Source organism: Nyctereutes procyonoides, unplaced genomic scaffold, assembly GCF_905146905.1.
Source record: "Nyctereutes procyonoides isolate TBG_1078 unplaced genomic scaffold, NYPRO_anot_genome, whole genome shotgun sequence".
In the NCBI taxonomy this organism is placed as follows: domain Eukaryota; kingdom Metazoa; phylum Chordata; class Mammalia; order Carnivora; family Canidae; genus Nyctereutes; species Nyctereutes procyonoides.
The window spans coordinates 23,956,262-23,979,803 of record NW_026575142.1 but is presented as its reverse complement, the minus strand read 5'-3'; the positions used below and the strand labels follow the sequence as shown (position 1 = coordinate 23,979,803).

Genomic DNA, 23,542 nt, shown 5'->3' with positions numbered 1-23,542 from the left:
TGACCCAAGTCTGTTTCCCTAGTCCTTCTCCTATACACTGAAGTAAACATTGTTTGTAGGGTACTCAATGTTTTTTTTTTTGTACTCAGTAGGACTGTGGAAGGTAATTCACTTGATATGGTTGCTTTATATAAGGAGTTAATGCCTTAAAAAATTAAATAGAGTTAATATTTGATCATCTGAGAGCAAAATAATTATACTGAAGTTGTTTTTAAAATACACATTTAGTTTTTAGAGCATCTTCAGGTTCACTGAAAAATTGAGGGGAAGATACAGAGATTTCTTATAAACCTCTGACCCCACACATGCATAGCTTCCCTCATTATCAACATCCCCCACCAGAATGTTATGTTTGTTACAACTGATGAACTTACATTGACACAGTATTATCACATAAAGTCTGTGGTTAACATTAGGATTCACTCTGAGTGTTATGTATTTTATATGGGTTTGGACAAAAGTATAATGACATGTATCCAATATTATGCTATCATGCAGAGTATTTTCACTGCCCTAAAAATCCTCTGTTTAATGTATTTCTCCCTTCCAAATCCCCTAGTTTTGTAAAAGGAGATACTTTTTTTTTAAGATTTTATTTATTTATTCATGAGAGACACACACACAGAGAGAGAGGCAGAGACACGTAGACAGAGGAGAAGCAGACTCCATGCAGGGAGCCCGATGTGGGACTCGATCCTGAGACTCGATCCTGGGACTCCAGGTCACGCCCTAGGCCGAAGACAGGCGCCAAACCGCTGAGCCACCCAGCGATCCCCAGGAGATACTTTTTTGATTTGTTAGTGTTCTTTAATGTTTTTTATTACATAAAACTCTTGCAAAAAATTAAAATGTATGAAATTACTGATACCTGTTTTTTACTTACAAAAATGGGAATTTTATATGGTTCAATCTAATGCTAAGGCAAAACTTTAAAGTTTCTCTTTACCCCTAATCCATTCTTACATAATTTGGTGTATATCATTACAGTGTCCTTTCTCTGTATGTGTGTATGTGCCTTAAAAAGAATCATACAATATAAATTCTTTGGCAACTTTGAGTGTTTCTTTAAAAACAGAATTTACTATTTTTTAAAATAAAAAAGTCAAAAATTATTATTGAAGTATAAAAAGGTTGTCATTGAAGTATAATTGCCATACAGTGTTATGTTGCTTTCAGGTGTACAGGTTATTGATTCAGCAATTCTATACATTACTCATTGCTCACCCAGTAAGTGTAGTCACCATTTGTTCCCATACAAAATTATTATAATATTACTGGCTATATTCCCTACATTGTGCTTTTTATCTCCATGACTTGTTTACTTTATAAGTAGAAGTTTGTACCTCTTGATTTCCTTTATCTGTTTCATTCATCCCTCTACCTACCTCCCCTCTGGCAACCACAAGTTTGTTGTTTATGTTTAAGAGTCCGTTTGTTCATTTCTTTTGTTTTTTAGATTTCACATGTAAGTAAAATCATATGGTGTTTGTCTTCGTCAACTTATTTCACTTAGCATAATATCTTCTAGGTCCATCCATCTTATCACAAATGCCAAGCTCTCCTTTTTTATTACTAATATTCCATTGTGTGTGTGTCTATGTGGATGTGTATACACCACATCTTTATCCATTCATCTATCAACAGGGATTGGGTTGATTCCATATCTTGCCTATTGTAAATTATTCTGTAATAAGCATGAGGGAGCATTTACCTTTTTTAAAATCCATTTTACATTCTGTTTGGGTAAATGCCCAGTAGTGGACTTCCTGGATCATATAATAATTCTATTTTTAATTTTTTGAGGAACCTCCAAACTGTTTTCCACAGTGGTTGCACCAACTGACATTCCTACCAAGAGTGCACGGGGGTTCTCTTTTCTTCACATTCTCTCCAACACTCGTTATTTCTTGTCTTTTTTTGTACTAACCATTCTGACAGGTGTAAGGTAATATCTCATTGTGGTTTTGATTTGCATCCCTTGATGATGAGCGATGTTGAACATCTTTTCCTGTGTCTGTTGGCCACCTGTAGTCTTCTTTTAAAAAAATATCTATTCAGGTCTTCTGCCCATTTTTTAAAAGGTTTTATTTATTCATGAGAGAGAGAGAGAGAGAGAGAGAGGCAGAGAGAGAGAGAGAGGCAGAGACAGAAGCAGGCTCCATGCAGGGAGCCTGATGTGGGACTCCATCCCCGGTCTCCAGGATCAGGCCCTGAGCTGAATGTGGCGCTAAACCACTGAGCCACCCAGGCTGCCCCCATTTTTAAATCAGGTTGTTTGTTTTTTTGGTGTGGAGTTATATGAGTTCTTTATGTGTTTTAGATATTGGCCCCTTATTAGATATATGATTTGCAAATACCTTCTACCATTTGGGAGGTTGTCTTTTTATTTTGTTGATGATCTCCTTTGCTGTGCAGAAGGTTTTTAGGTTGACATAGTTCCATTTGTTTATTTTTGCTTTTGTTGTCATTGTTTCTGGAGTCAGATCCAGTGAGGTGGTGCTTTGGAGGGATACGTGCAGAACCAGAGGGGTTGGGTGGGGTGGACCCACATGAGAATGCTCAGGTGGGGCACACAGTGCTAGTAAGGTAGATGGAGAGTGTAGAGTGGGCTTCCACAAATGTTCTGCTGTCTAGGCTGCAAGAGGGGAAGAGAAATGGCACCTGCCAGCACTTCTGCTCCCAGAGAAATCTACTATAGATCCCTGCCCCTCTGATAGGTTTTCTAGGATTAGTCAATAAATTTCCTTCACCTATACCCCAGGCACTTTTCAAACTGCTGTTTCTGAGCTGTGTCTTAAGCTGAATTATTTAGTATGCTGTCTCTTTAGGAGGGAGGATTCAAGTTTCCTATTGCCCTCATGTTCCCCCAGAATTAAGCCTGCTAATTTAAAAGCTCCTGGAGTTAAGCCCTGCTGGTTTTCAAAGTAAGATGTTAAGGGGATTTGTCTTCCCAGTGTGGGTCCTCAGTGCCAGGAGTGCCTGGTGTGGGGTCTGAGCCTCTTGCCTTTCCATGTTTGTGATGTGCCTCCTGTTTGTGATTAATACTGCCAGGGGTTTGGTTCCCAACCACATCTCTGCCTTTTCTTACCCTTTTGTATGCAGCCTTCTCTCTATGACTAGCTGTGGAAGGTCTGTCCTGCCAGTCTTCAGGTCATTTTCAGAGTTAGGTACATAAAGGTAGCCTTTGCCCCATGTATCTGTGGAATGAGATAAGCTTGGGATCCTCCTACTTTACCATCTACCCTCCTTCCTACCATGAGGTTTATTGAAGTGGTTTTTGTATTACCAAGAAACTTAAAATTCCTTTATTCATCTACTTATAAGCATTTCTGACACTACATATTGGTAAATATCAATCTGCTTAATCACAGCCTTCTGAAATCTCACCTTTATTCTTTGTTTTATGGTTATAAGAGATCTTTTTAATATAAATACGTTTGCAAGGAAGTTTTGAGAGACTGACTTTATATCAATGTAAGACTTGTTTACTCTCCAAACGCAGCCAACTAGATAGCTGCCTAAGCCTCCCTGCATCAGATTTTTACAGATGGACTTTTGTTTACTTAAAGAGGGAACATGGAAATCATTTTCTGCTAGAAAAAGGGAGGGAAAACCATATTAAAATATAAATATAAACCACTTTACAATTTTAAACATACTAATTATATTTATATTACCCCTGCTACTGTTTCCTCCCATCAATGTGAATAAATAAGAATATAAAGCACTTGTTCTCAATGCAACTATGTCCATTTAAAAAGTAAGTCTTCATGAAATTATTACATATTTAAAATTGAATAGTTTATAATAAAAATTTCCCAGGTTTTTTTGTGCAACATTTTAACAAAAAGTGACTACTTTTTGAGATTTTTAAAGGAATTCATCCTACTTTAAAATGACTCATATTATCTGGGGTATGCATATTTGGACTCAGTAGTTTGCTGCTTGCATACTATACTAATCTGCTGTGCTAATCTTTTCTTGGCTTCCCTCTTCAGATATGGTCCTTGACCAACAAGTGAGCTCAGGTCAACTCAATGAGGATGTACGCCACAGGGTCCATGAGGCACTGATGAAACAGCATCACCATCAGAATCAGAAAAAACTCACCAATAGAATTCCCATTGTTCGTTCCTTTGCTGATATTGGCAAGAAACAATCAGAACCAAATTCCATGGATAAAAATGGTAAATATTTCTTTATTGTACTCTCAATGTTTAATATAGGTATCTGAAATTTCAAAGTGCTTCTTAATTCTTTAAAATATATTTTATTTAAAAATGATCTATTGAAATACAGATTGTTGTAGTAGAATTCTTTTTTTATACATATGTAGTCTGATTATCAAGCATCAAATTATAGAAATTTTAATAAAGAATTTGAATTTCCTGAAATACTCATGAAAGAATGCAAAGGAAGCTTTTATCTAATAAGTTATATATTCAAATGCAGCAAATATCAACTGAGCATCAGTTGTATCCCAATCAAGGTCCTAGTCTTTGTCCCATAACTTGAGAATGTACTGTAATGCTTTGAATTACGGTTTTCTTAAGTTAAAATTAATAATGATCACCAATCATTGTTTGCAGAAAAAAAAGATATTGATTTCATGTTGTTCATACTCAACAAATTCCATGAGAGATTAACTAGTGTATTGCTTGTGGCTTTACATATAAGCCTGATTTCCAGTTCATAGGCTCATTGCTGTTTGCAGTGCTACATCTTCAATGTCCATGGAGCCACGGTATACTTACTATATTTGCACACCAACATAGATGACACCAATCACTGTTTTTTTTTTTTTTTTTAGCAATTATGACTTCCTCTTTATGACTTGCGCTTCAGACTATTTTGTCCTTATTTTGTATTTTGTCCTCTCCTTTCATGATTTTAACCTTCATCATTTACACTAAAGAAGTTGCTTAGGACTCTCTTGTTACATCCATCTTTTCCATTAGTCTTGTGAAGGAAAATAAAGTTATGATGAGGATAATATGAATTTGTTAAACTTTTGTCAGCCATAAAAGTTCCCAGTTTTAAAAGATAAAAGTTAGTGAAAGTAATTTCAAATGCTGTTCTAGAAACACTCCAACTTGCACAAATGCACTAAAGCATATAGTTTTCTGCATGGACTATTTTATGTCATTTTACTCCTACTTTCAAAAGCTTTAGTGATGCCTTAAATACAAATGCATGAAAATGATTTTTCTCCACATTTTCCTTTAAATGGGATTTCTAAACCAATTTTCCTACTGTTGAATCAAATATATACATATAGGAGAAATGCTTTAATTAAACCAATGAGGATGATTAGATGTACTATTGTTTCAGAGCACAGAACCAGTTCTTAATGGTAAAATGATTTTTGAAATACTTATTTGAATCTTTAAGTCATTATAGTTATATGGTGTCTGTAATTGTACATACACACATATCCCCTGCTTTCTGAAACTTCATGTTATGGCATTTTACTTTGTTTTTTGTTCTTTTTTTAAGGATTTTTTTTTTTTATTTGAGAGAGAGAGCACGTGATGCACATGCATGCATGCATGGGGGAGGGGCAGAGGTAGAGAGAGAGAATTTCTAGCAGACTGCTTTCTGAGCACGGAGCCCAATGCTGGGCTCGATTGCATGCCCTTGAGATCATAACCTGAACCAAAATCAAGTTGGTCACTTAACCTACTGAACCACCCAGGCACTCCATGCCACTTCACTTTTACAAAAGTCCTACATTAGTGCCTATTTTCATTAACCAAAAGAAATCTGAAGAGGATTTTGCTTTTATAAAAAACAAAAACAAAAACCCTGTTATTGTACTAATGTAGGTCTTAAAAGTGAAGTGGCATTAAGACAAACTTTCAGAAAGTGGGGCATACTCTTCATGCCGTTTTGGCTTATGAAGGGTTTTGTAGAAACACTCTACTTTTGCATAGTACTTTATTGTAGTAAGTTCAATAAAGTACTTTATAACATATACCAATTTGTATTTGTAGATTCCACTGAGGATTTTGAGAATTTGTAATTTGCTTTAAATCACATCATATATTAAAAATATATTCATATTCTAAATAACAATATACTTTATGTTATAAGTAAAAATGACAAAATGAATCTTTTATATTCTGAGACTTAATCTAAATGTAGTACGTTTATTAGGCTTGTAATACTAGAACTTATTTGGGTATTATGATATTAAGAAACAAATTCAGATATTTACTAATTTTGACGTTAGGCCTATGTCTACATGATTCTGAAGACCCTATTGAAATATCTTATGAACTAACCCTCTATGAATGTGGCACATTTAAAAAATTCTGCCTTGATTTGATTACTTTTGATAGAAATCATACAATAAAATCTATGTCTATAAGTAGGATATGTGTTTATTTAAAAATGCAAGGATCTTGGATTGTGAACTAGCCATAATTTATATTTCAAATTTCCCTGGGAATAATATTTACTATAAAATAATTTTATTGCATTTTGTTCTTGGAAGGAAGAAGGTAGTAAACCTACTGGATGACTAATTTATTGTAATATTATATAGACCTAAACATACTATTTGATATTGCTTTAAACTTCTGATAAACATAAGAAGCAATGATAGAATTAGAGCCTTGAATCACAAGTCTACATATAGATATCTAGAGATATAGCTTTCTAAAAGCCTACATTTTGCCTTATTGAGGCAAATGCTCAGTTTTTCTGAAAACTAGAATGTGAGGAGTTCTGAAGTGATTGTGTCACCATCTGTATAATCAGCCTTTATCTAAACACATAGAGATCTTTTTGAGGCACACATTAGGGTAATAAAAACTTGGAAACATTTCTAATAAGATTCACATACCCAATTAAGTATTGTTGTAGAGTATGCTGTCAGAAATGGCTTTCTAAGCCTAGGCTTATAACACCTCCTTGTGACTCTGTTTTGCTTCTTCATACACTGCATAATTACGCGTTGAGAATTCTGAAAATATGTATAGACTTCACCAATTTAGAAATAAATCTCCTATCCAGAAGTGAAAAAAAGTGTGAAAGACCTTTATTACTAAGGTTCTCAATCTACTTAGGAACTCTAAAAACTGACAAATTCTAGATAAACAAACAAATCGAAATTCATAGTCATAAATATAGATTTGACATTGTTTCAAAATATGCAATAGAGATTTATTTTTTTGTGTGCAGTAGTACAGAGAGATGCAAAAAGATTCTAAGAAATCCAAAAGGGTGAAAATAATATTATTATTTAAAAAAATCTTTTCAGCAGACTATTTATTCAAAAAAGACTGACTTTTTTCTTTTACGATTATAGAATAGGAATTATATGGAATGAAGATTTTCTAGAAACCTGAAAACAGAAAATGTTTGCTTTCACCAGCAAAGGGGTAGAAATAAGCCCCCTCTTGTTTTTAATATACTTTCACTTTTGAGGCAAAACAATTGAAATTTCCTCAATGGTGAACTGATATTTATATAAAGACGTCTAAAAGAGTTGAATAGGATAAGATTTCTGACTCTTTAACTGACTTTTCCTTGAGCATATTATCTTGGTAGTAATCCCAAGGGCTAATTAAATTCAGATGTTTCAAACGGAGAGTCTCAAATGTGGATCTTCCCCATTTTATAGATTTGATTTGCAAGATAGTGATTTCCTTGTTCCTCCTCTCAAGTCTGCACTATTTTGTTCATAACTTTTTTAGTGATTTGTGATGATTTGTTAGTCTCACCTCTAAATATGTTAGCTTTACTTTTTTGTACAATTTTTTTCTTGGTGTTTTGCACATTCTCTTAAGGGCTAAATTGCAGGATGCTATATGGATTCACCGTGCATTTTAATGCCACCATGCTGTGTTTAACTTTCACTTTTCATTAAGCATCAAAACTGTGAGAATTAAATGTCTGATTCTGATGTTTCAATAAAAAGTGACAGTTACATTTGGCAAAACAACAGCAAAAAATAATAGAAAAATAATATCTCCTTTAACATTAAAACCCTGAAAATGATATGGGTAGAAAGTACTCAGAATAAATATATCAAGAATAATCAGTAATTCCTTGAAACTAGGACTTTCTAAACATAAAACTAAGACTTTTGAGTTAAATAATCTCAAAAGTAAATATATTAGTATTTGTATTTATCATTTTGGTTATGTATTTGATTATGTATTGAGACATTTGGATTACAAATCTATTAAGTATTCTCACCCTTCTGATAACATTTATATGTTTTAAAAATAATTTAAGACTTAGGTGTTTGATCAGGTGTAGTTTATTTTCATTCCACTGTGTTCCACTAATAATTCTAACTATTTCTTTTCCTTCACAAATCTTTTCTCCCTCCTATTATAAATTGCATCTTTTATTTAGGATCGCAGAAGGAGTTACAGAGCAGAAGGTTTCTAACTTAGTTTCAAAATCGTAGGTTACTGGAGAACACTTAGTTTTGAAAGGATGAGGTATGAGTTAATTCTGTAGGCCTGTGTAGATTCCAGCCCTTAAAATAATGTACACATGTTTACTGTGAATAATTTTTATTTGTGGCTTTTGGAAATCAGTTTTACTGCTTTATAATCACTTCTTTTACAAACGCTGTACTTTTTATTTTCAGATATATAATGTTTGCATATGTTGAGATATTTATATGCTTTCATGTTTTTTAAATACTGTGGTCTCATAAGTAAGATAACAAAGAGTTTAAAAATTATTCCTCATATTGTTCTACCTTTGAAGAGAAAAAAACCTAGACTTATAATTCTTAGAATTACTTGAAAGAAAACATGTTAAAAGATTTGTGTAGATGACAGAAGTAAACATTGTTATTCAATAAAGGTATTTTTCCATTGTTCCAAAAAAAAAATCAAGGTGGCTTGTTAACAAAACTGACAGTTCTATTCAGAGGCTATATTGTGGCTACTGAGTTTTAGAATATCAAGACTAGATATTAACAGCAAAAATAGACCTAATATGATGTGTTTAAATTTATTATTTCTTATATTATATTAATTATTTTCAGGCATACTAATTTTTCTCCAGGTTTAATTATGTGCATACTTTTTATGTTTTTGAAATATAGCTCACCTAATCAACATTTTCTAAATATTTAGCCTTTCTTTCTTCATGTTTTCTATTCCCATGAATAAATGTATTGTTACACATGTATGTAACTTTGTCATTCATCTTTATATTTCTTTATTTTGCTCTGTCTTGTGTCTGTCTCTAACAGGCTCATCTCATCTCTGTACCTCCCTCATCTCCTACCCTTTGGGTACTCTAAATGCGTTGAAGGTTTCTGAGGTAGTGTAAATCAGCTTGGTCTCAAGGTTAATAGTAATGTACCTTTATGTCTTCATCCCAGTTTCCTTCAATACACATGAGTTTCAGCGGATTAAGCAGTAGCAAATAATGCTATACTTACGTGATATATTATTCTCCTACTGATTTGAATTTGGCCAAATAGAAGTTAAAAAGCTGCTGTTTCACAATACTTATGTACATAATTTATTTAAAGAAGAAGAAAACTATAGGTAAGGGCTTAAATAAGTTAATATACTTTACAGATACTTTGAGAACATATTTTACAGTTGTTTTTCCATAGTGAGGTGTTTTAATAATACTGACATTACTTAAAATAAAAAAAATTGTACTTTTGACATAATCTTACATTCCTTCCCCACAACTTTATGAAGAGGGAAATGACTATGCCAGTCTCACAATGGACTTAATGAAAAATTTATTAAGTAACAGGTAGAAAGGCAGAGCTTTCACTTTCTAATTAGCAGTTACTTAAATTATTCTTAATTTTCTCCTATGCTTGCCCCACATCTTTTATAATTTGCCTCAGAAAAATACGTGGTCTATAATAACTTTTTATCTGATGGATACATGTTCCCTCATGGAAGTCCAGAGGAAAAATGAATTCATGACTCAAAGGAAAATTAATTCGAGCAGTTGCTAAATATGAATACTGCATAATATGCACTTTAATTAATAAGATGTATGACAAATATTAGAATTTTGGATTTAAGATGGTGAACTAGTTGAGTTTAAAAGCCTGGAAAAATAAGGGCACCTGGCTGGATCAGTTGATAAAGCAAGTGACTCTTGCCTTTGGAGTCATGAGCCCCAGGTTGGGTATAAAGCCCACTCTAAAAAAAAAATTATATAAGCCTGGAAACATAAACACATGTAGGATGATGTTAGATTTCTTAAGTGTTTACATTTAAATAGTCACGACCATTTCCCAGTTAATATCAATAGTGTCCACTTTTCAATTGTTTTACTCTAAATAAAATTAGACTACAGAGTTAACTCTCTCTCTCTTTGGATAGTCATCTTCATCCCTTAAAATTACTTAGATATTGTAATAACAGATGTGACTAAACATTGCAACGACATTTATTTATAGGATATATTAATATGGATATTGATCAGTGGGTAGAATGAAGGTAATATAAAGAAATAGGCAAAAATATGCATGTTCAAAAGCATTGTGGCATCATGATTAGAAAGAGTATCATAAAAGTTAGCATTTATAAAACTTCCACACATATATGTGAGTGCCAAGTCTTAACCTTATACCATTTTGTCCTGGAGAGATAAATATCCTAACAAATTCTTTGTTATTCTCTTAGAAAACATACTCTCACTTTTGTTTGAAGGTAAAATCCTGTACCTGAAAATTGTCAATCTGTGAATTACTTTTGTCTTAAACAGAGAGAAAATAAGGGATACCATTTCAAAATCTATATTTACTGCTTCTTTTTATGTAATAATATTTAAGTTAATAAAAGTCGCTTTGAAATCCAAGCCCATTCCCTTCTTCTGAAAGGCAGTAACTTTTGGAATAAAGTATGAAAAGATCAGTGTCTACAAAGACAAAGACTATAGTCATAAATTTTTTTGATTTATGGAACTTTTGGTCATCCAACAGACTATACTTTGTGATTTTAGTGTTTTAGATAGATAGATAGATGATAGATAGATAGATAGATAGATAGATAGATAGATATAGATCTAGGTGTATGTCAAATACACTTTTAAGCCCATTAAAGACTTCTGTTTTTTAAAAATAACCCAAACCAAAATTGTAGTTTAATTTTTAAATAATAATATCTATGTATTTTTCTCCATCCTGCCAAGTTTTCAGATACTGCCCAGAAGATAGTCACATTTAATGTCTATTGTTTCATTTTAACAAATTAATGTACATACTAAGAAATAAAATTAGGAGTTCTCTAAACTTTGCAGGACAGTTAATGTGATTAAATATATTTATTACTAATATTTACTACTACTATTTAACCATTACCTCTGAAATGTAAAACATATCAAATTTGTGGTTTATATTTCTATAGCATAGGTTGGTAATTTATAGGCCTTTTTCCTGTATGAGCAGACATCCCATGCATATCTCTAGAATTTAGAACTTGCAAAAAATTTCCTATCATATCCTATGTCTTCTGCTAGTTAAGTATTCTCTGCTAGATCCTTATTCATGTTGCTTAAAATATTCATAGAGATATATTTCAAGTCTCTTTCTGATTATCACCTCTATGAGATAATATTTTGTAAAATTTTTATCGTCTTAGAACAAGAACAGAATAGAACAATACATCTCAACGTGCTAATATTTGTAAGAGGAAATACAAGTGCCATGTTTTAAAGATATCACATGAGTTGAAAGTAATTTATAAAATATTCTGCTTTTAAAGTATATATATGAAAACACAGACTATCCAATTTTTTCAGATTTTAAGTTACGGCATATTTTCTATCCAATTTAATCTCTTCAAAGTGGGTAATTTTACATTGGTTGACTCTCTTTCTGTATGTATTTACTGATCGAATTAAATAATTGTCCCTTCATGTAGTTTTATCATATGAAATAAATTATTGTAAGAAAGCCAATATATATTTATTTAATTTTTCCATGCCTTGAATTTCACCATCCAGTTTTATGGAACATTCAGTAAATATATTTATTTAATTTTTCCATGCCTTGAATTTCACCATCCAATTTTATGGAACATTCAGTAAATTTAGGTTTAAATATATCTAATGTTCTAATTCATGAAAATATGGAGAAATGATGTGAAACTGGTGATTGAAGACATCTGTTAGTAGCACAAATGCATTATGTAAAAGGTTTTTTAAAATTACAGTTATTATTTTGAGAATGATAAATGAAATGGCTGCTAATGAACAGTTCACAGTCATAGCCGCACATGGCGGTTAGAAATGGGAGAATGAAAATAATTGATGCAGCTTACGTCTGTCATTTCTCTGAAGTTCGTGTATCTCTTGGAATATGATATAATCAGAATTTGTGCACATAGTTGGAAGTAAATTTGCTTTAAAAACTCATTTTAAAAATCTTCACCCAATGTATTATTTTACTTTGTGTAATGAAAACAGAGAAATATTTAAGTTTTGGAAGAATCTTAAGTCCATTACTCTCAATATAATAATTTTAAAACATAACAAAATTATACTTATTAATAAATGATCCCTGCCTGAGAGCCTTAATCATTCCAAAAGCAAAGTTATAGTAATATTTGGAAGTAAATTATTAGTATTTTAAGTCATACTTGGTAATTTCTAGGTAACAAAGAATAAGTGTGACTTCAGGAGAAAATTTAAAGAAAAGGTTCTATTTGTATATTCACTAATAGTTTAGAGAAGTTTGAATAAGTACAGTAAGTGGAGAAGATGAGACTAACGGTGAACTTTGAATAAAATTGAGATTCAGGTAGGTACAGAGAAGAGGCAAGCAGAGAGAGGAGAGAATATTCCTGTCTAAGGCTGAGGAGAATAAGAGCAGTAATTTGGAGTCACTGAGTTATGGTCATAAATATGGCCAAGGGTTCAAAGCTAGGTTGTCATTACTCATTTTGCAGTAAAAGTAACAAGTGAGGATGGGGAGAGGTTAGAGAAGAGAGATGCAAGTGAAAGTAAGCAGAGCTTGTTAAAATTTTTTTTTCATTTAATTGCTGAATATGGACAGATTTCAGATAAGCTGTGATTGAAAAGATGTTTCATATTTTGTGAAGAATGGAATTTAATTACTCATTGTCACATCCCTACCTTTGCTGTCCATTTAACTAATATCATAATTTTCCCTGTAAGAGGAGAGACTACAAAGTAATTAACTTGCTGGTGAGTGTTAATGGAAAACAATACTATTCAAGTTTATTGGTCTTTTCTCATGCAGGGCAATAGCAGTATTCTTACATAATGGAATAGTGACAAGGATAAAATTATATTCACAGGGTCTGTACTGTGTAAGGGAAGGTATTTCTAACTGCACCTCTCATAGTAACTCTCTTTAAAAGTTACTGTCAAAGCATTTTTTCTCATTGTCTGTTTCCTTCAGACACAATAGGAAGTTATAAGTATGCTGTGTATTCAGAATATATCTGAATAAATATTCAGATAAATATTTGCCTTTTAAAAAATTTGCATTTTAAATTCTGGTTGAGCCTAAATCATAGATGTCTATCTTGTCATACATATGTATGTCATATATGTGTCAGTGGTTTTGGATGAAATCAATGATGTTTCAAAACCATGATTAGATTTAAATATTTTGTAGATGATCTTCTTCATAGAGAATATCTATTTAGTTAGCAGAGTTTTAATCTGAGAATTGGCTTCTTTTTCTTGACTGAATTCTCCCATTTCTACCTGTAACTGACAAATAAGAGAATTTGTATTGATATAGATCTATTTATATTGACCCTTCATGCTTACCTCATAAACTCATTAAGAAACCTATGTTAGCCTAGATTAATTCATTATTTCACTCAATCTGTCTAGAATTATGTAAGTAATTGTTTGTATTCTGTAATAACAATTTCTTTTAGCAGGTCAGGTTGTTTCTCCTCAGTCTGCTCCAGCCTGTGTTGAAAATAAAAATGATGTGAGCAGAGAAAACAGCACTGTTGACTTTAGCAAGGTAAGCTTTTCTCTCTCTCATTTAAGTAAGCCGCTGAATTATTACTAGAAATTATTACCCATTTTAAGAGGTGTTGACACAACTTTTTGCATGCACTTTTTTTTGTTGCTTCTTAGCCAAAGCTTGATACTGTTATAGATGATGTTAGCATTTAAGTTCACATGTAGCATTTTGCTTATTCAAAAAACCAAATGTATAAGTTTTATGTATAGTCTTGAGGTTTCAGCCACTTTAGATAATGAATCTCTTAGAGAAAAACAGAAAAATTCTCACAGAGAACTTAACAGAAGTTTATTGCTTAAAACTATTGCTGGTTATTTTTTTCAAAGTCGTTTTTCTTCTATTTGTGGAAAAACAAACCATATAATAGAAAACTTCATTGTCGTGATTGAGAAAGTCATTGTCGTATTAGTAGGGAAACACTGGAACATAAATAAGACTGAACAGTTTTGAATAAAAACATAATAACAACGGACTCTATTGAGGGATACATCTAAATAGAGACAATTCAAATGGAATCCTTTACTTGAACTTATTCTAAGAAAACAGAATACATGTGATTTTGGTTAGCAAATTCCTTGTGTTGTATATGTGCTATCTATCATAGGCTATGGCACTACTAACACAGGAAAGAGGAGGTTCCATGTTGACCAAAAATAAAGAGTGTCAACAATTCTCTTGAATCTGAGTGGCTGAAACAGTAGGAGCCCAGAGTGGTTTTTTTTTCCCCCTTAAAGCACTTAGCACTGGTGATGACTGTAACAGTGGGAGGAGGTGGGATGGGAAGCAGAGTAGAGTTGCCTGCCTCAAGCTTCTGAAGGTTAATGGCCATCAGCAACCTGTCGCTGTTTCAGAATGCCTCTTCCAGTGCCTAGGTGGTCTAGGTCTAGTCATGTGCATGTTCTTCCTCTGGTGCCTGGTGGAGTCTCCGTGGGAGCACGGTGTACCAGCTTAAGTCTGTTAATTATGCGTGCAGGGACTGGGAGGCCAACAAAAGGGGCATACTAGTCCCTGTGGGATGAAACAAAGGCATGAAAAAGGACCTCCACACCAGCAAGACAGAGAGGTGAGGGCACACTTGGGCTATGTTTCTACAGTGGTTCAAAGCTCATTTCACCATATGGTGGCATGTGATTCAAATATTAAGCCAGTTCAAATGTATGATTCCATTTGCCGCTCCAAAAAACATATCCTTTTAAAACATTACATTTTCATTCATCTGCAAGTTGGAATAAAATTGTCACAAACTGCCATACATTTAATTTCTGAAATTCTTCATTTGAGATGATATTTTAAAAGCAATGACATAAAAAGTTGCTTACTTACTTATGCATACACTAACAGTATAACAAGGGCATATTTAATGTTCTCAAAAACAATGATAATAAATCACATTCTTTGAAATAAACTACCTTTTAATTTTTTAAAGGACATAACCCCTTGACACTGAATTTTATATCTCCATATGATTTTGCTTTTAGTTCTCTGACCTATCTTTGCAGCCTTCACAAATGCTTTATCGCATCTGAAAGAAGATGAATAGTGTCAATTGGAGAGAGTAGTCTTATCTTCAGGTCCCCCAAAACAATTAGAACGACAAAAGAGAGAAAAACATATATTCTTTCTTTTAATCTTTGTCTTCTCTGTTACATTTCCAATCACTGGTCCATTTCATCTTTTAACAGGCAAGTGAAATTTCTACAGCCCTCTACTCAGTGCCAACCATCTATATTTCCCTGTTTCTTGTCCATATCACAGCACATTGGAAAGAACCTAGCTTTTGAGAAAGAACATTGGATCTTGAATCCTAACTCTAGCATTTCTAAGCTACTTGATCTTGGAAAAGTTCTCTAAACTTCAGCTTTCTCTTTTATAAAATAAGAAAAATAATACCTATTTATAATTTTGTTGTATGTAAAGATTACACGAGGTAATGGAGAGAGAGAGCCGGACAGAGTGCTGAGCAATATAGGAGACATTCAATAAAAGATGGCTGTTATTATTGTCATCGTCATTGTTTTTAATATTAGTGGAAATAATAGTATCAAAAATAAATACTAGACCAGAATTTAATAGTTTTGTTCTCCTCTGGATGTCTAGTGCTTTGAATGGCACTTGGGATGTATTTGTTGAATGAACCCTATGAGATTTAATATAATTTAAGCCTTTAGTTCTGGAATTTTTTTTCCAAGTAATACTTATTACCTTATAACCTGGAAGGGCAGAGTAATAGGGTTTGGAAAGAACAAATGTGATCCATTATTACAGAAACAAATTTTAGTGCCAGATTTGACAGGTACATAAGTTAAGGTTTTTTTAGCCCTAATGAATTCAGCTTGGTAGTGAATTTATCAAAGCTCAGCTAATCTCCAGGTTACTTTAGCTATGTAAATATTTAAGCTTTAATATGTAGATTCCAAACCCCAGTAGAATTTTGAGATGTTAAAGGGAAAAAGAAAGTCTATTCATTTCATGTGACTTAATACTGTATCCTAGGTACATTCAGTCTACGTATTTTTAACCCTTCCAATGGATGTTTATCAAATGTATTAATTTAAGGAATGTTTTAAAATATAATCTGAGTTGTCAGGTTTTTGCTTCCTACAATGCTTTTAAAAAGCAGATATGTCAAAAAACACTCTATATCCTTTTGTTTTTTAAACTGACCGTAGAAGATGGCTATTTTAATATCTCCCAGATGTTAGTGGTATTTCTTTTATTTCAAATGACCCAAAGAACACTTCTCATTATTTTCAATGTAGAAGGAACTTTCTTCTGCATCTATCTTTAGTATGTGAAACATACTACAATGAGTGGATTTTTAAAACCTTGAACTATAGGAAACCTTAGCAATCTTCTCATTTAGAAAGTGAGAAAGCTGAATCCCAGAGAGAGTAAGAGAGCTGCTCAAGATCACTGGCTGGTTAGTGTCACAACCCATTTTTCCCCAGAGAATCCCTATTAATTTTCTTGTACTTTCTATAATGGGCTTAAGACTTAAACTTTCTCTTTGAAGTCCCATCACTGTTTCCTTCACATCCCAGCGTGTGACTTGTATAGACACTTCTTGTTCCACCATGATCTTCTATCTAACCTTGTTCCCTAGAGAAATACTTGTTTCTCATCCGCAGCTTAAGTACCAAATGCCCAGAATAAAGCTTCTTTCCCTTCTTAGCATAAAGGTCTAAAGAGCCCTGAAGCATGAGTGTGAATTCATATTCATAAGAGTATACCTTGATTTCTTCAAGGTCCTATTGAAAGAATCAGAAAATCTGGTTTATGTTCACTCCAACTGTTTGAATCCATTTGAGGTTTGTCTTAGAGATATAATTCAGCCTAGTTTTTCAGAGCAGTTTTAGGTATTTGTAATTTTATAAAAGGTTAAATTGTGATTTTTAAATATGATCTTTTGTTATATTAAAAAGTAGTTAGATTGTCAAGGTTCTTTTGAATAATTTAATAGCACAAATACAAAAACATAGGGCTAGTGCAAGAATAATATAGTATGTAATTGTATAATATAATAATATAATTAATGTATTATATAATCCATTACCCCCAAATAAATGACTACCCCAATAAAATAATGTAATGAGTATAATGGCTACTCCAGATATATATCGTTAACTATAAATTATTACATTTTAATCAAAAGACAAATTTGCTAGACCTGAAATTACAGTTTTTCTAAGTAACAATAATCAATGATATATTAGGTATTAGGTAATGCAAAAAATCCAAAAGCTAGGATCATATATTTCCTTGTAAAATTAGGCTATTTCAGCACACTGTGTATTCCCTAATTTAATTAAATTGTATCCTAAGGCATTTATTTGTATGATTGCCATCAGCCTGAGGCACAAACTTCAATAGTTATGGCTGTGGCATTTGTCAAGCAATAAATGAGTTTATAGAAAGTTTTTGGGTGGAATTTAAATTTCTCAGTAAAGTTATGACAGGTATTGCCAATGTAATTCATATTTATCAATTAAAGATTTTCTTAAAAAGTGTTTTCTCATTTTAAAATTAGTTCCAGTGTATTAGCATTGTATTATTGTTATTTCCATTGGGAGAAAAAACAGTTGTTTATTTTCTTAGGCTCTAAAAGACTTAAGAAGATATATTATATTCTCACAGGTCTAGTAGTATATAGGTAATCTTTTATTCCCTTCTTGAAAATGTATGCATTATTGTAAAATTGTAAAGCATTACTAATTTAAAGCATTTTCAATGTGTGTATTTCTTCTAGCTACAAAAATAAAAATGAAAGTATGATAATAATTCCCATGAAATTTAACCTTCTATTATTAAGGTAAATAAATATTTTGTATCTATAAATTAAAAAGTTAGATTCCATAAAAGGAAAATAATTATCATGTAATATCCCAATGTATATGTTTTATGAGTTTACAAATTTATATTTGGAAGAAAATTTGTGAATAAAAACTTTAGAATTTATATTTGTTGTAATTTCTTATAGGCAATATTTCTTTGTTAAATCATTATTTTCCTTAAAACAGAACATTGGTTCTATTTCATGTTTTTAGTGGAGTACTGCAGTTTATTTTTATGTTTAATCCTTGTGATAAAATGTGTACTTTCTATAATAGGATTTATGTTTTATGACACCCTTATCTTACAGAAAAATTAAGTAGTTTTAAACCCACTAAATAGCTATGGTGAGGTCTCAATTTCAGAAAGCAACATATTTAATGTAGTCACTATAGTATGACTATGTACTTCCTAAAGTACTCATCCTAAAAGTTTTAATTTTTTTCATTCTAAACTTCTTGGAAAAACCTTTTCAAATCATTAAGATTGCAAAAGAAAAAAACCTTAGCCTCACCTATGTTTATCAGCGCTCTTTTCTCTCTCTTCACCATTCCAGCTTTGATCTCCGGCCCCTATTTCATTAACATGGGAGCATAAAACCAATTACTATAGCAGATAAACCTTATTCTCCCTACAAACAGATAACCATAAAAGCAACTCAGAGGAATTAGAAACAAGAAATAGGTCTTGAGAAATTGACTTTAAAATCACTGCTTGGTTTTCACTGAGGCCCTGTGCATAAAAATTGGTATTTACTCTTAAGAATGTTTTACAGTCACTTTCCAGAATTTGCCTTTTAAGCATTTCTTCTTGTTAATCATCACTTTTGTTTTATGTGCATTCATTTCAGTCACAGACATCTCATATCAGAAATTCAACTATGGCTCTTCTGCAACTTCAATGTTAAAGTTAATACCTTTATTGTTTTCTTTGCTGTATCTAAATTCTAATTTCTGATGAGAAATTAAATTGAAGATTGATCAGGCCAAGTATAAAATCTGAAGGATATAGAAAAACTGGAAGAAAGTTGGAGATTAAAGTCATAATTTATACTGTAAAGAGAAACATGGTTATATTTCTTTTGAAATAGGCATATTTTGAGTATTAATTAATTAAAATATATTGTGCACAAAATTAAGATAATGTGGTATAGAATATCTAAATCTATTGGCAAGTACTAATTAAATTTTGACTAAGGTATATTCTTTAACTTGAGCACATGCTTTTCTCCCTGAAAATTTCAAGATTGCTGACACTGAAGAAGCTTCTTTTAAAAACATTAGCGAAACTAGAGTATTCAGCTTATAACATAGAAAAATACACAAGTAAAGAAAAAAGTTATTATTTTTAAAGGGCAACTGAGATGTTTAACTATTTTAAAATATTATTTACATTATATTTACATAAGTTATATATTTGACCTATATTTATTGATGGATTACCATGTGTGAAGCACTGTGCTAGGATATGAGTTAGCAAATTTTGATTTATCTTATTTTACGTTGTGATACTCTCAGGTTGATCTGCATTTTATGAAAAAGATTCCTCCAGGTGCTGAGGCTTCAAATATCTTAGTTGGGGAGTTGGAGTTCTTGGATCGAACTGTAGTTGCGTTTGTCAGGTTGTCTCCAGCTGTCTTGCTTCAAGGACTGGCTGAAGTTCCGATTCCAACCAGGTAAAAAATATCAGTGCATCTTTTGAATTTTTTTTAAACCAAAACAAACACAAAAACAAAAAACAAAACAGAAAAACCCTAAAAGCTAAAACCAAAATAAACAAGAAATAAATATAATTTCCTCTGAAAGTTTTTTCTAGAAACTAATGTGTAATACACAAAATTGTTTCTTCTTGTTTGTGGAAGAGGAGAAAAAGTACTTTAAAAATTATTCTGTCCTTTCCTCCCTTCTCTCAAACTCCAGTGTTTTCTTTCAGGCATGCTCCTCATCTCTGAAAATCTTGTTCTATATCACCATGTACATCCTGTCTTATAATGTTGGCAAAAGGGATAAAGTGTTAGGCTTTCCTCAAAGACTGCATTAGATATGGGCTAAAGAGAGGATCATATGAGGGTGGTCAGACTCAAAAAGGCGAAAGCTTAGCTTATGCTTGAATGGGTAGGCCCTCCAGGTACATGTGAGTGCCATCATTAGGAGATGTCTATCTAATGTACTGTGTATTTCCGTGTCAGGCACGGTACGCTTCCCATACAGAGTCTAAAAAATCATTGGTAGGAGCATCATGGTACTGTGGTTAAATTCAAATCAAAAGTACAAATTTACTTTGATGACCTAAACTTATTTTTCATTTAACTATACATAAAAACTAACAACTTAGGGATAATACAAACTGAATTATATTATTTGTCATTTATCTCTATTTTATAGATAAAATATATGTCCATGGGCAAAATTGTGAAGAAAAAGAAGAATATCGATTTCAGCATGTTAGGTTCCTAGCAATTCATCCAGAGGACCTTGCTTTCTTCCCTTTTCCCTCCATCAGATGGAATTTCTATATACTGACAGCCTTTACTCCATGAATATTCCTGTAGCAAAAGATATTTAGGGAGGGCTCCATTTCCCCCAAGAATGATGCTCTTTGAGACACTATAACTCTTTCAGATGCTATTGGTATCCCTCCTCTTCCAAACACTGAATACCTCAGGCAATTTAAAATGATGAAAAGTTCAGGTGCTATTGTACTGGGTTTGTAAAATATGTTCCCTCTGTGGACCTTTGGCCTTAACTAAAACACAGCAGCTTATATCATTCTATGCTTTGATTATGGATAAGATATTCCAAAAATATGGAACAGTTTAGCCAGGAGAGGCCTCATTTCTTAAGAGCTCAGCTGACTAAAGTAAGATTTGGTCTGTTCAAGTACCTATCTCTGGGGGTGCATGGGTGGCTCATTCACTTAAGCGACTAACTTTTGATTTCTGCTCAGGTCATGATTTCAGGGTTATGAGACTGAGCTCTGCGTTGTCAGGTTGGGGGTGTGGAGACTGCTTAAGATTTTCTCCCTCCCTCTGCCAGCGTCCCCCTCTTCCCACCACCATCAAAAAAGTTCCTATCACTGAATCTGTGACAGGAACAGATTTGAGGCAGGAACCTTGTTACCACTCAGGTTATAGAAAGAAGTGTCTATTCTGTTCATCCTGTTGGAGGGTTACTGAGACTTCTGATACCTGCTAACTTTTATTAAAAAGAAGGATGATGACATAAGCACATTAAAGTGACATCTGAAAAAAAAAGTGACATCTGACTGACTAGACTGCATTTTTCTGTGTACAACTTGTAACCTACTCGAGTTTTGGGGATTTTGGACTTTGGATTTAAGATGTCAAACTTACTAATTGTAGAGGTATTGTTTTAGTAGCTTAAATTTCATTTTCAGTCTTCCAACCAGTGCATTCCCTTTCCACCATTTAGGAAGGCGTCTGATGAAATTGTGCGTCGATGATGGCTCTTTATGACAAAGATAGTTCCTGTATTTCAGAGAAAAGAAAAGAAAGATTCCCAGGAGTAGAGAAAAGCCTTAATGGGGTTATATACCCTCACTTTGAAAACTGTCAAGGTTTAGGTGACCTCATTTCATACTGACATAGCAAAATATGTGTAGAGAACAATGGAGGAGAAATTAGGGGCACAGGAGAGCCACTGTATAAGGAGAGATTAAAAAGACTAGACTATTTAGTTTGGAAAGGTGAAAAATGGAAGAAGATAAGTTAGACAAATAGAATAAAGAAAGCTGTTCGAGGCTCCTAATTATTCTCTCTTAGAAGGACAAAGGGCACACCATGAATATAATAGCAACACATATTAAAAATGTCAGAAAATAATTTTTAAGACTTTATAAATAGCCCATGGAGTAGAAACCTGAAAAATGGCAAGATGTACATAGGTTACAGAATTTCTTGAAAGTATTATAGTTGATAAAGCACCTGCCACCACATTAAGCTATTGCTGCCTTAAAATTATAGTGGACATTTCTGTATAGTAGAAACTGACTTGGATTCAGGGACAGCTGATGCAAAAAATTAATGTCAGACTCTCTAAAACTGTGTAATATATGCTTTATGTAAAAACATGCACAATCTCTAAAGTTTGTAACTAAATGAGGGGTAGGATTATAGTATCTGTTCCTTTACTTTTTATAAAGCTATTACTCTTCACATTTAAGAGCATAAACCCATTTAACAAATTAATACCATGGAATTATATTGCAGAATATATGGCATTTTAGAATTTTCAGAATTTCACTGAAGCATTGACCTTTTCAGAAACAGGAAAATTACTGGTCCTTCAAAGCTAGAGCATGTACTTACTGATTTCTCAAAGTCTCCAGTTGTGATGATGACTTTGTTAGACTTTCAGTCTAATTTAGATGGAATACCACAATGCAGCCAGTATTTTTATTCCTCCATCATCAGGATTAATAGATCATTAACTCCCTATTTTTTCTTCCTAAATTATCTTTGATTCCTGACAATAATTTTTTATTTAATATAAGTTTTACATATACCTACTGGTCTTTGACCATATGTTCTTTCTTTGTTTATAGTATTATGTTACCTTTTCCCTCTTCACCTCATTTTATGATTTGCATATTAGTGAGTGCTCTTCTTTATAATTCAGAAAGACTTAATCATATTTTATTTGTCTCACTTTCCTCCTCTAAAGGTTATAGAATCCTTAAAAACTCTAAATTCTATGGAGTTTCTCCAGGTAATTAAATGGGAAAACATTGAGATCAAAATAACCATGGATTCCCATTGCTCAAGGATCTTAAGCATGAGTCAATCATTATAAAATGTTTCAAAATAATAGCAAACTGTGAAAAAATATGTATTTTACATTTAAGTCCTTATCTTAAATAATTCCTTTGAGCTGAATGATTCTGTAACTACTAAAGTAATTTTTTTATATTTCTACCTTGAAACTTTTCGTTTTTTTTTTCTTTTTAATTACAGATTTTTGTTCATTCTTCTGGGACCCCTGGGAAAGGGTCAACAGTACCATGAGATTGGCAGATCAATTGCAACCCTAATGACAGATGAGGTATTTATTCAAGTTCATTGGGAACATTTTCCTCCACTAGGTACACTTAACTTTTGGAGTTCCTGTATTCATGACTATTTGTTGTGAATCAAATTTCTCTGTTTCAAATCCCCTTCTATGTTTCCACTATAAAATTTCCTTTGAAAAAATTTGTTTGAAAAGGGTAATATATTCACATACATGAATATAATGCTTT

The 23,542-nt window shown here is 32.6% G+C and overlaps 1 protein-coding gene across 2 annotated transcripts in view; it reads left to right on the top strand.

Moving 5' to 3' along the window:
- SLC4A10 (solute carrier family 4 member 10) overlaps positions 1-23,542 on the top strand; it is a 295,619-nt gene that overhangs the window by 169,730 nt on the left and 102,347 nt on the right. The window contains exons 6-10 of one of the 2 annotated variants that reach the window (XM_055308530.1): positions 3,999-4,187; positions 13,863-13,954; positions 14,931-15,020; positions 19,804-19,961; positions 23,259-23,346. In XM_055308530.1, coding sequence (XP_055164505.1) covers positions 3,999-4,187; positions 13,863-13,954; positions 14,931-15,020; positions 19,804-19,961; positions 23,259-23,346 — 617 coding nt within the window. The remainder of the gene's footprint in view (positions 1-3,998; positions 4,188-13,862; positions 13,955-14,930; positions 15,021-19,803; positions 19,962-23,258; positions 23,347-23,542) is intronic. The other variant, XM_055308531.1, reaches the window with a different exon arrangement.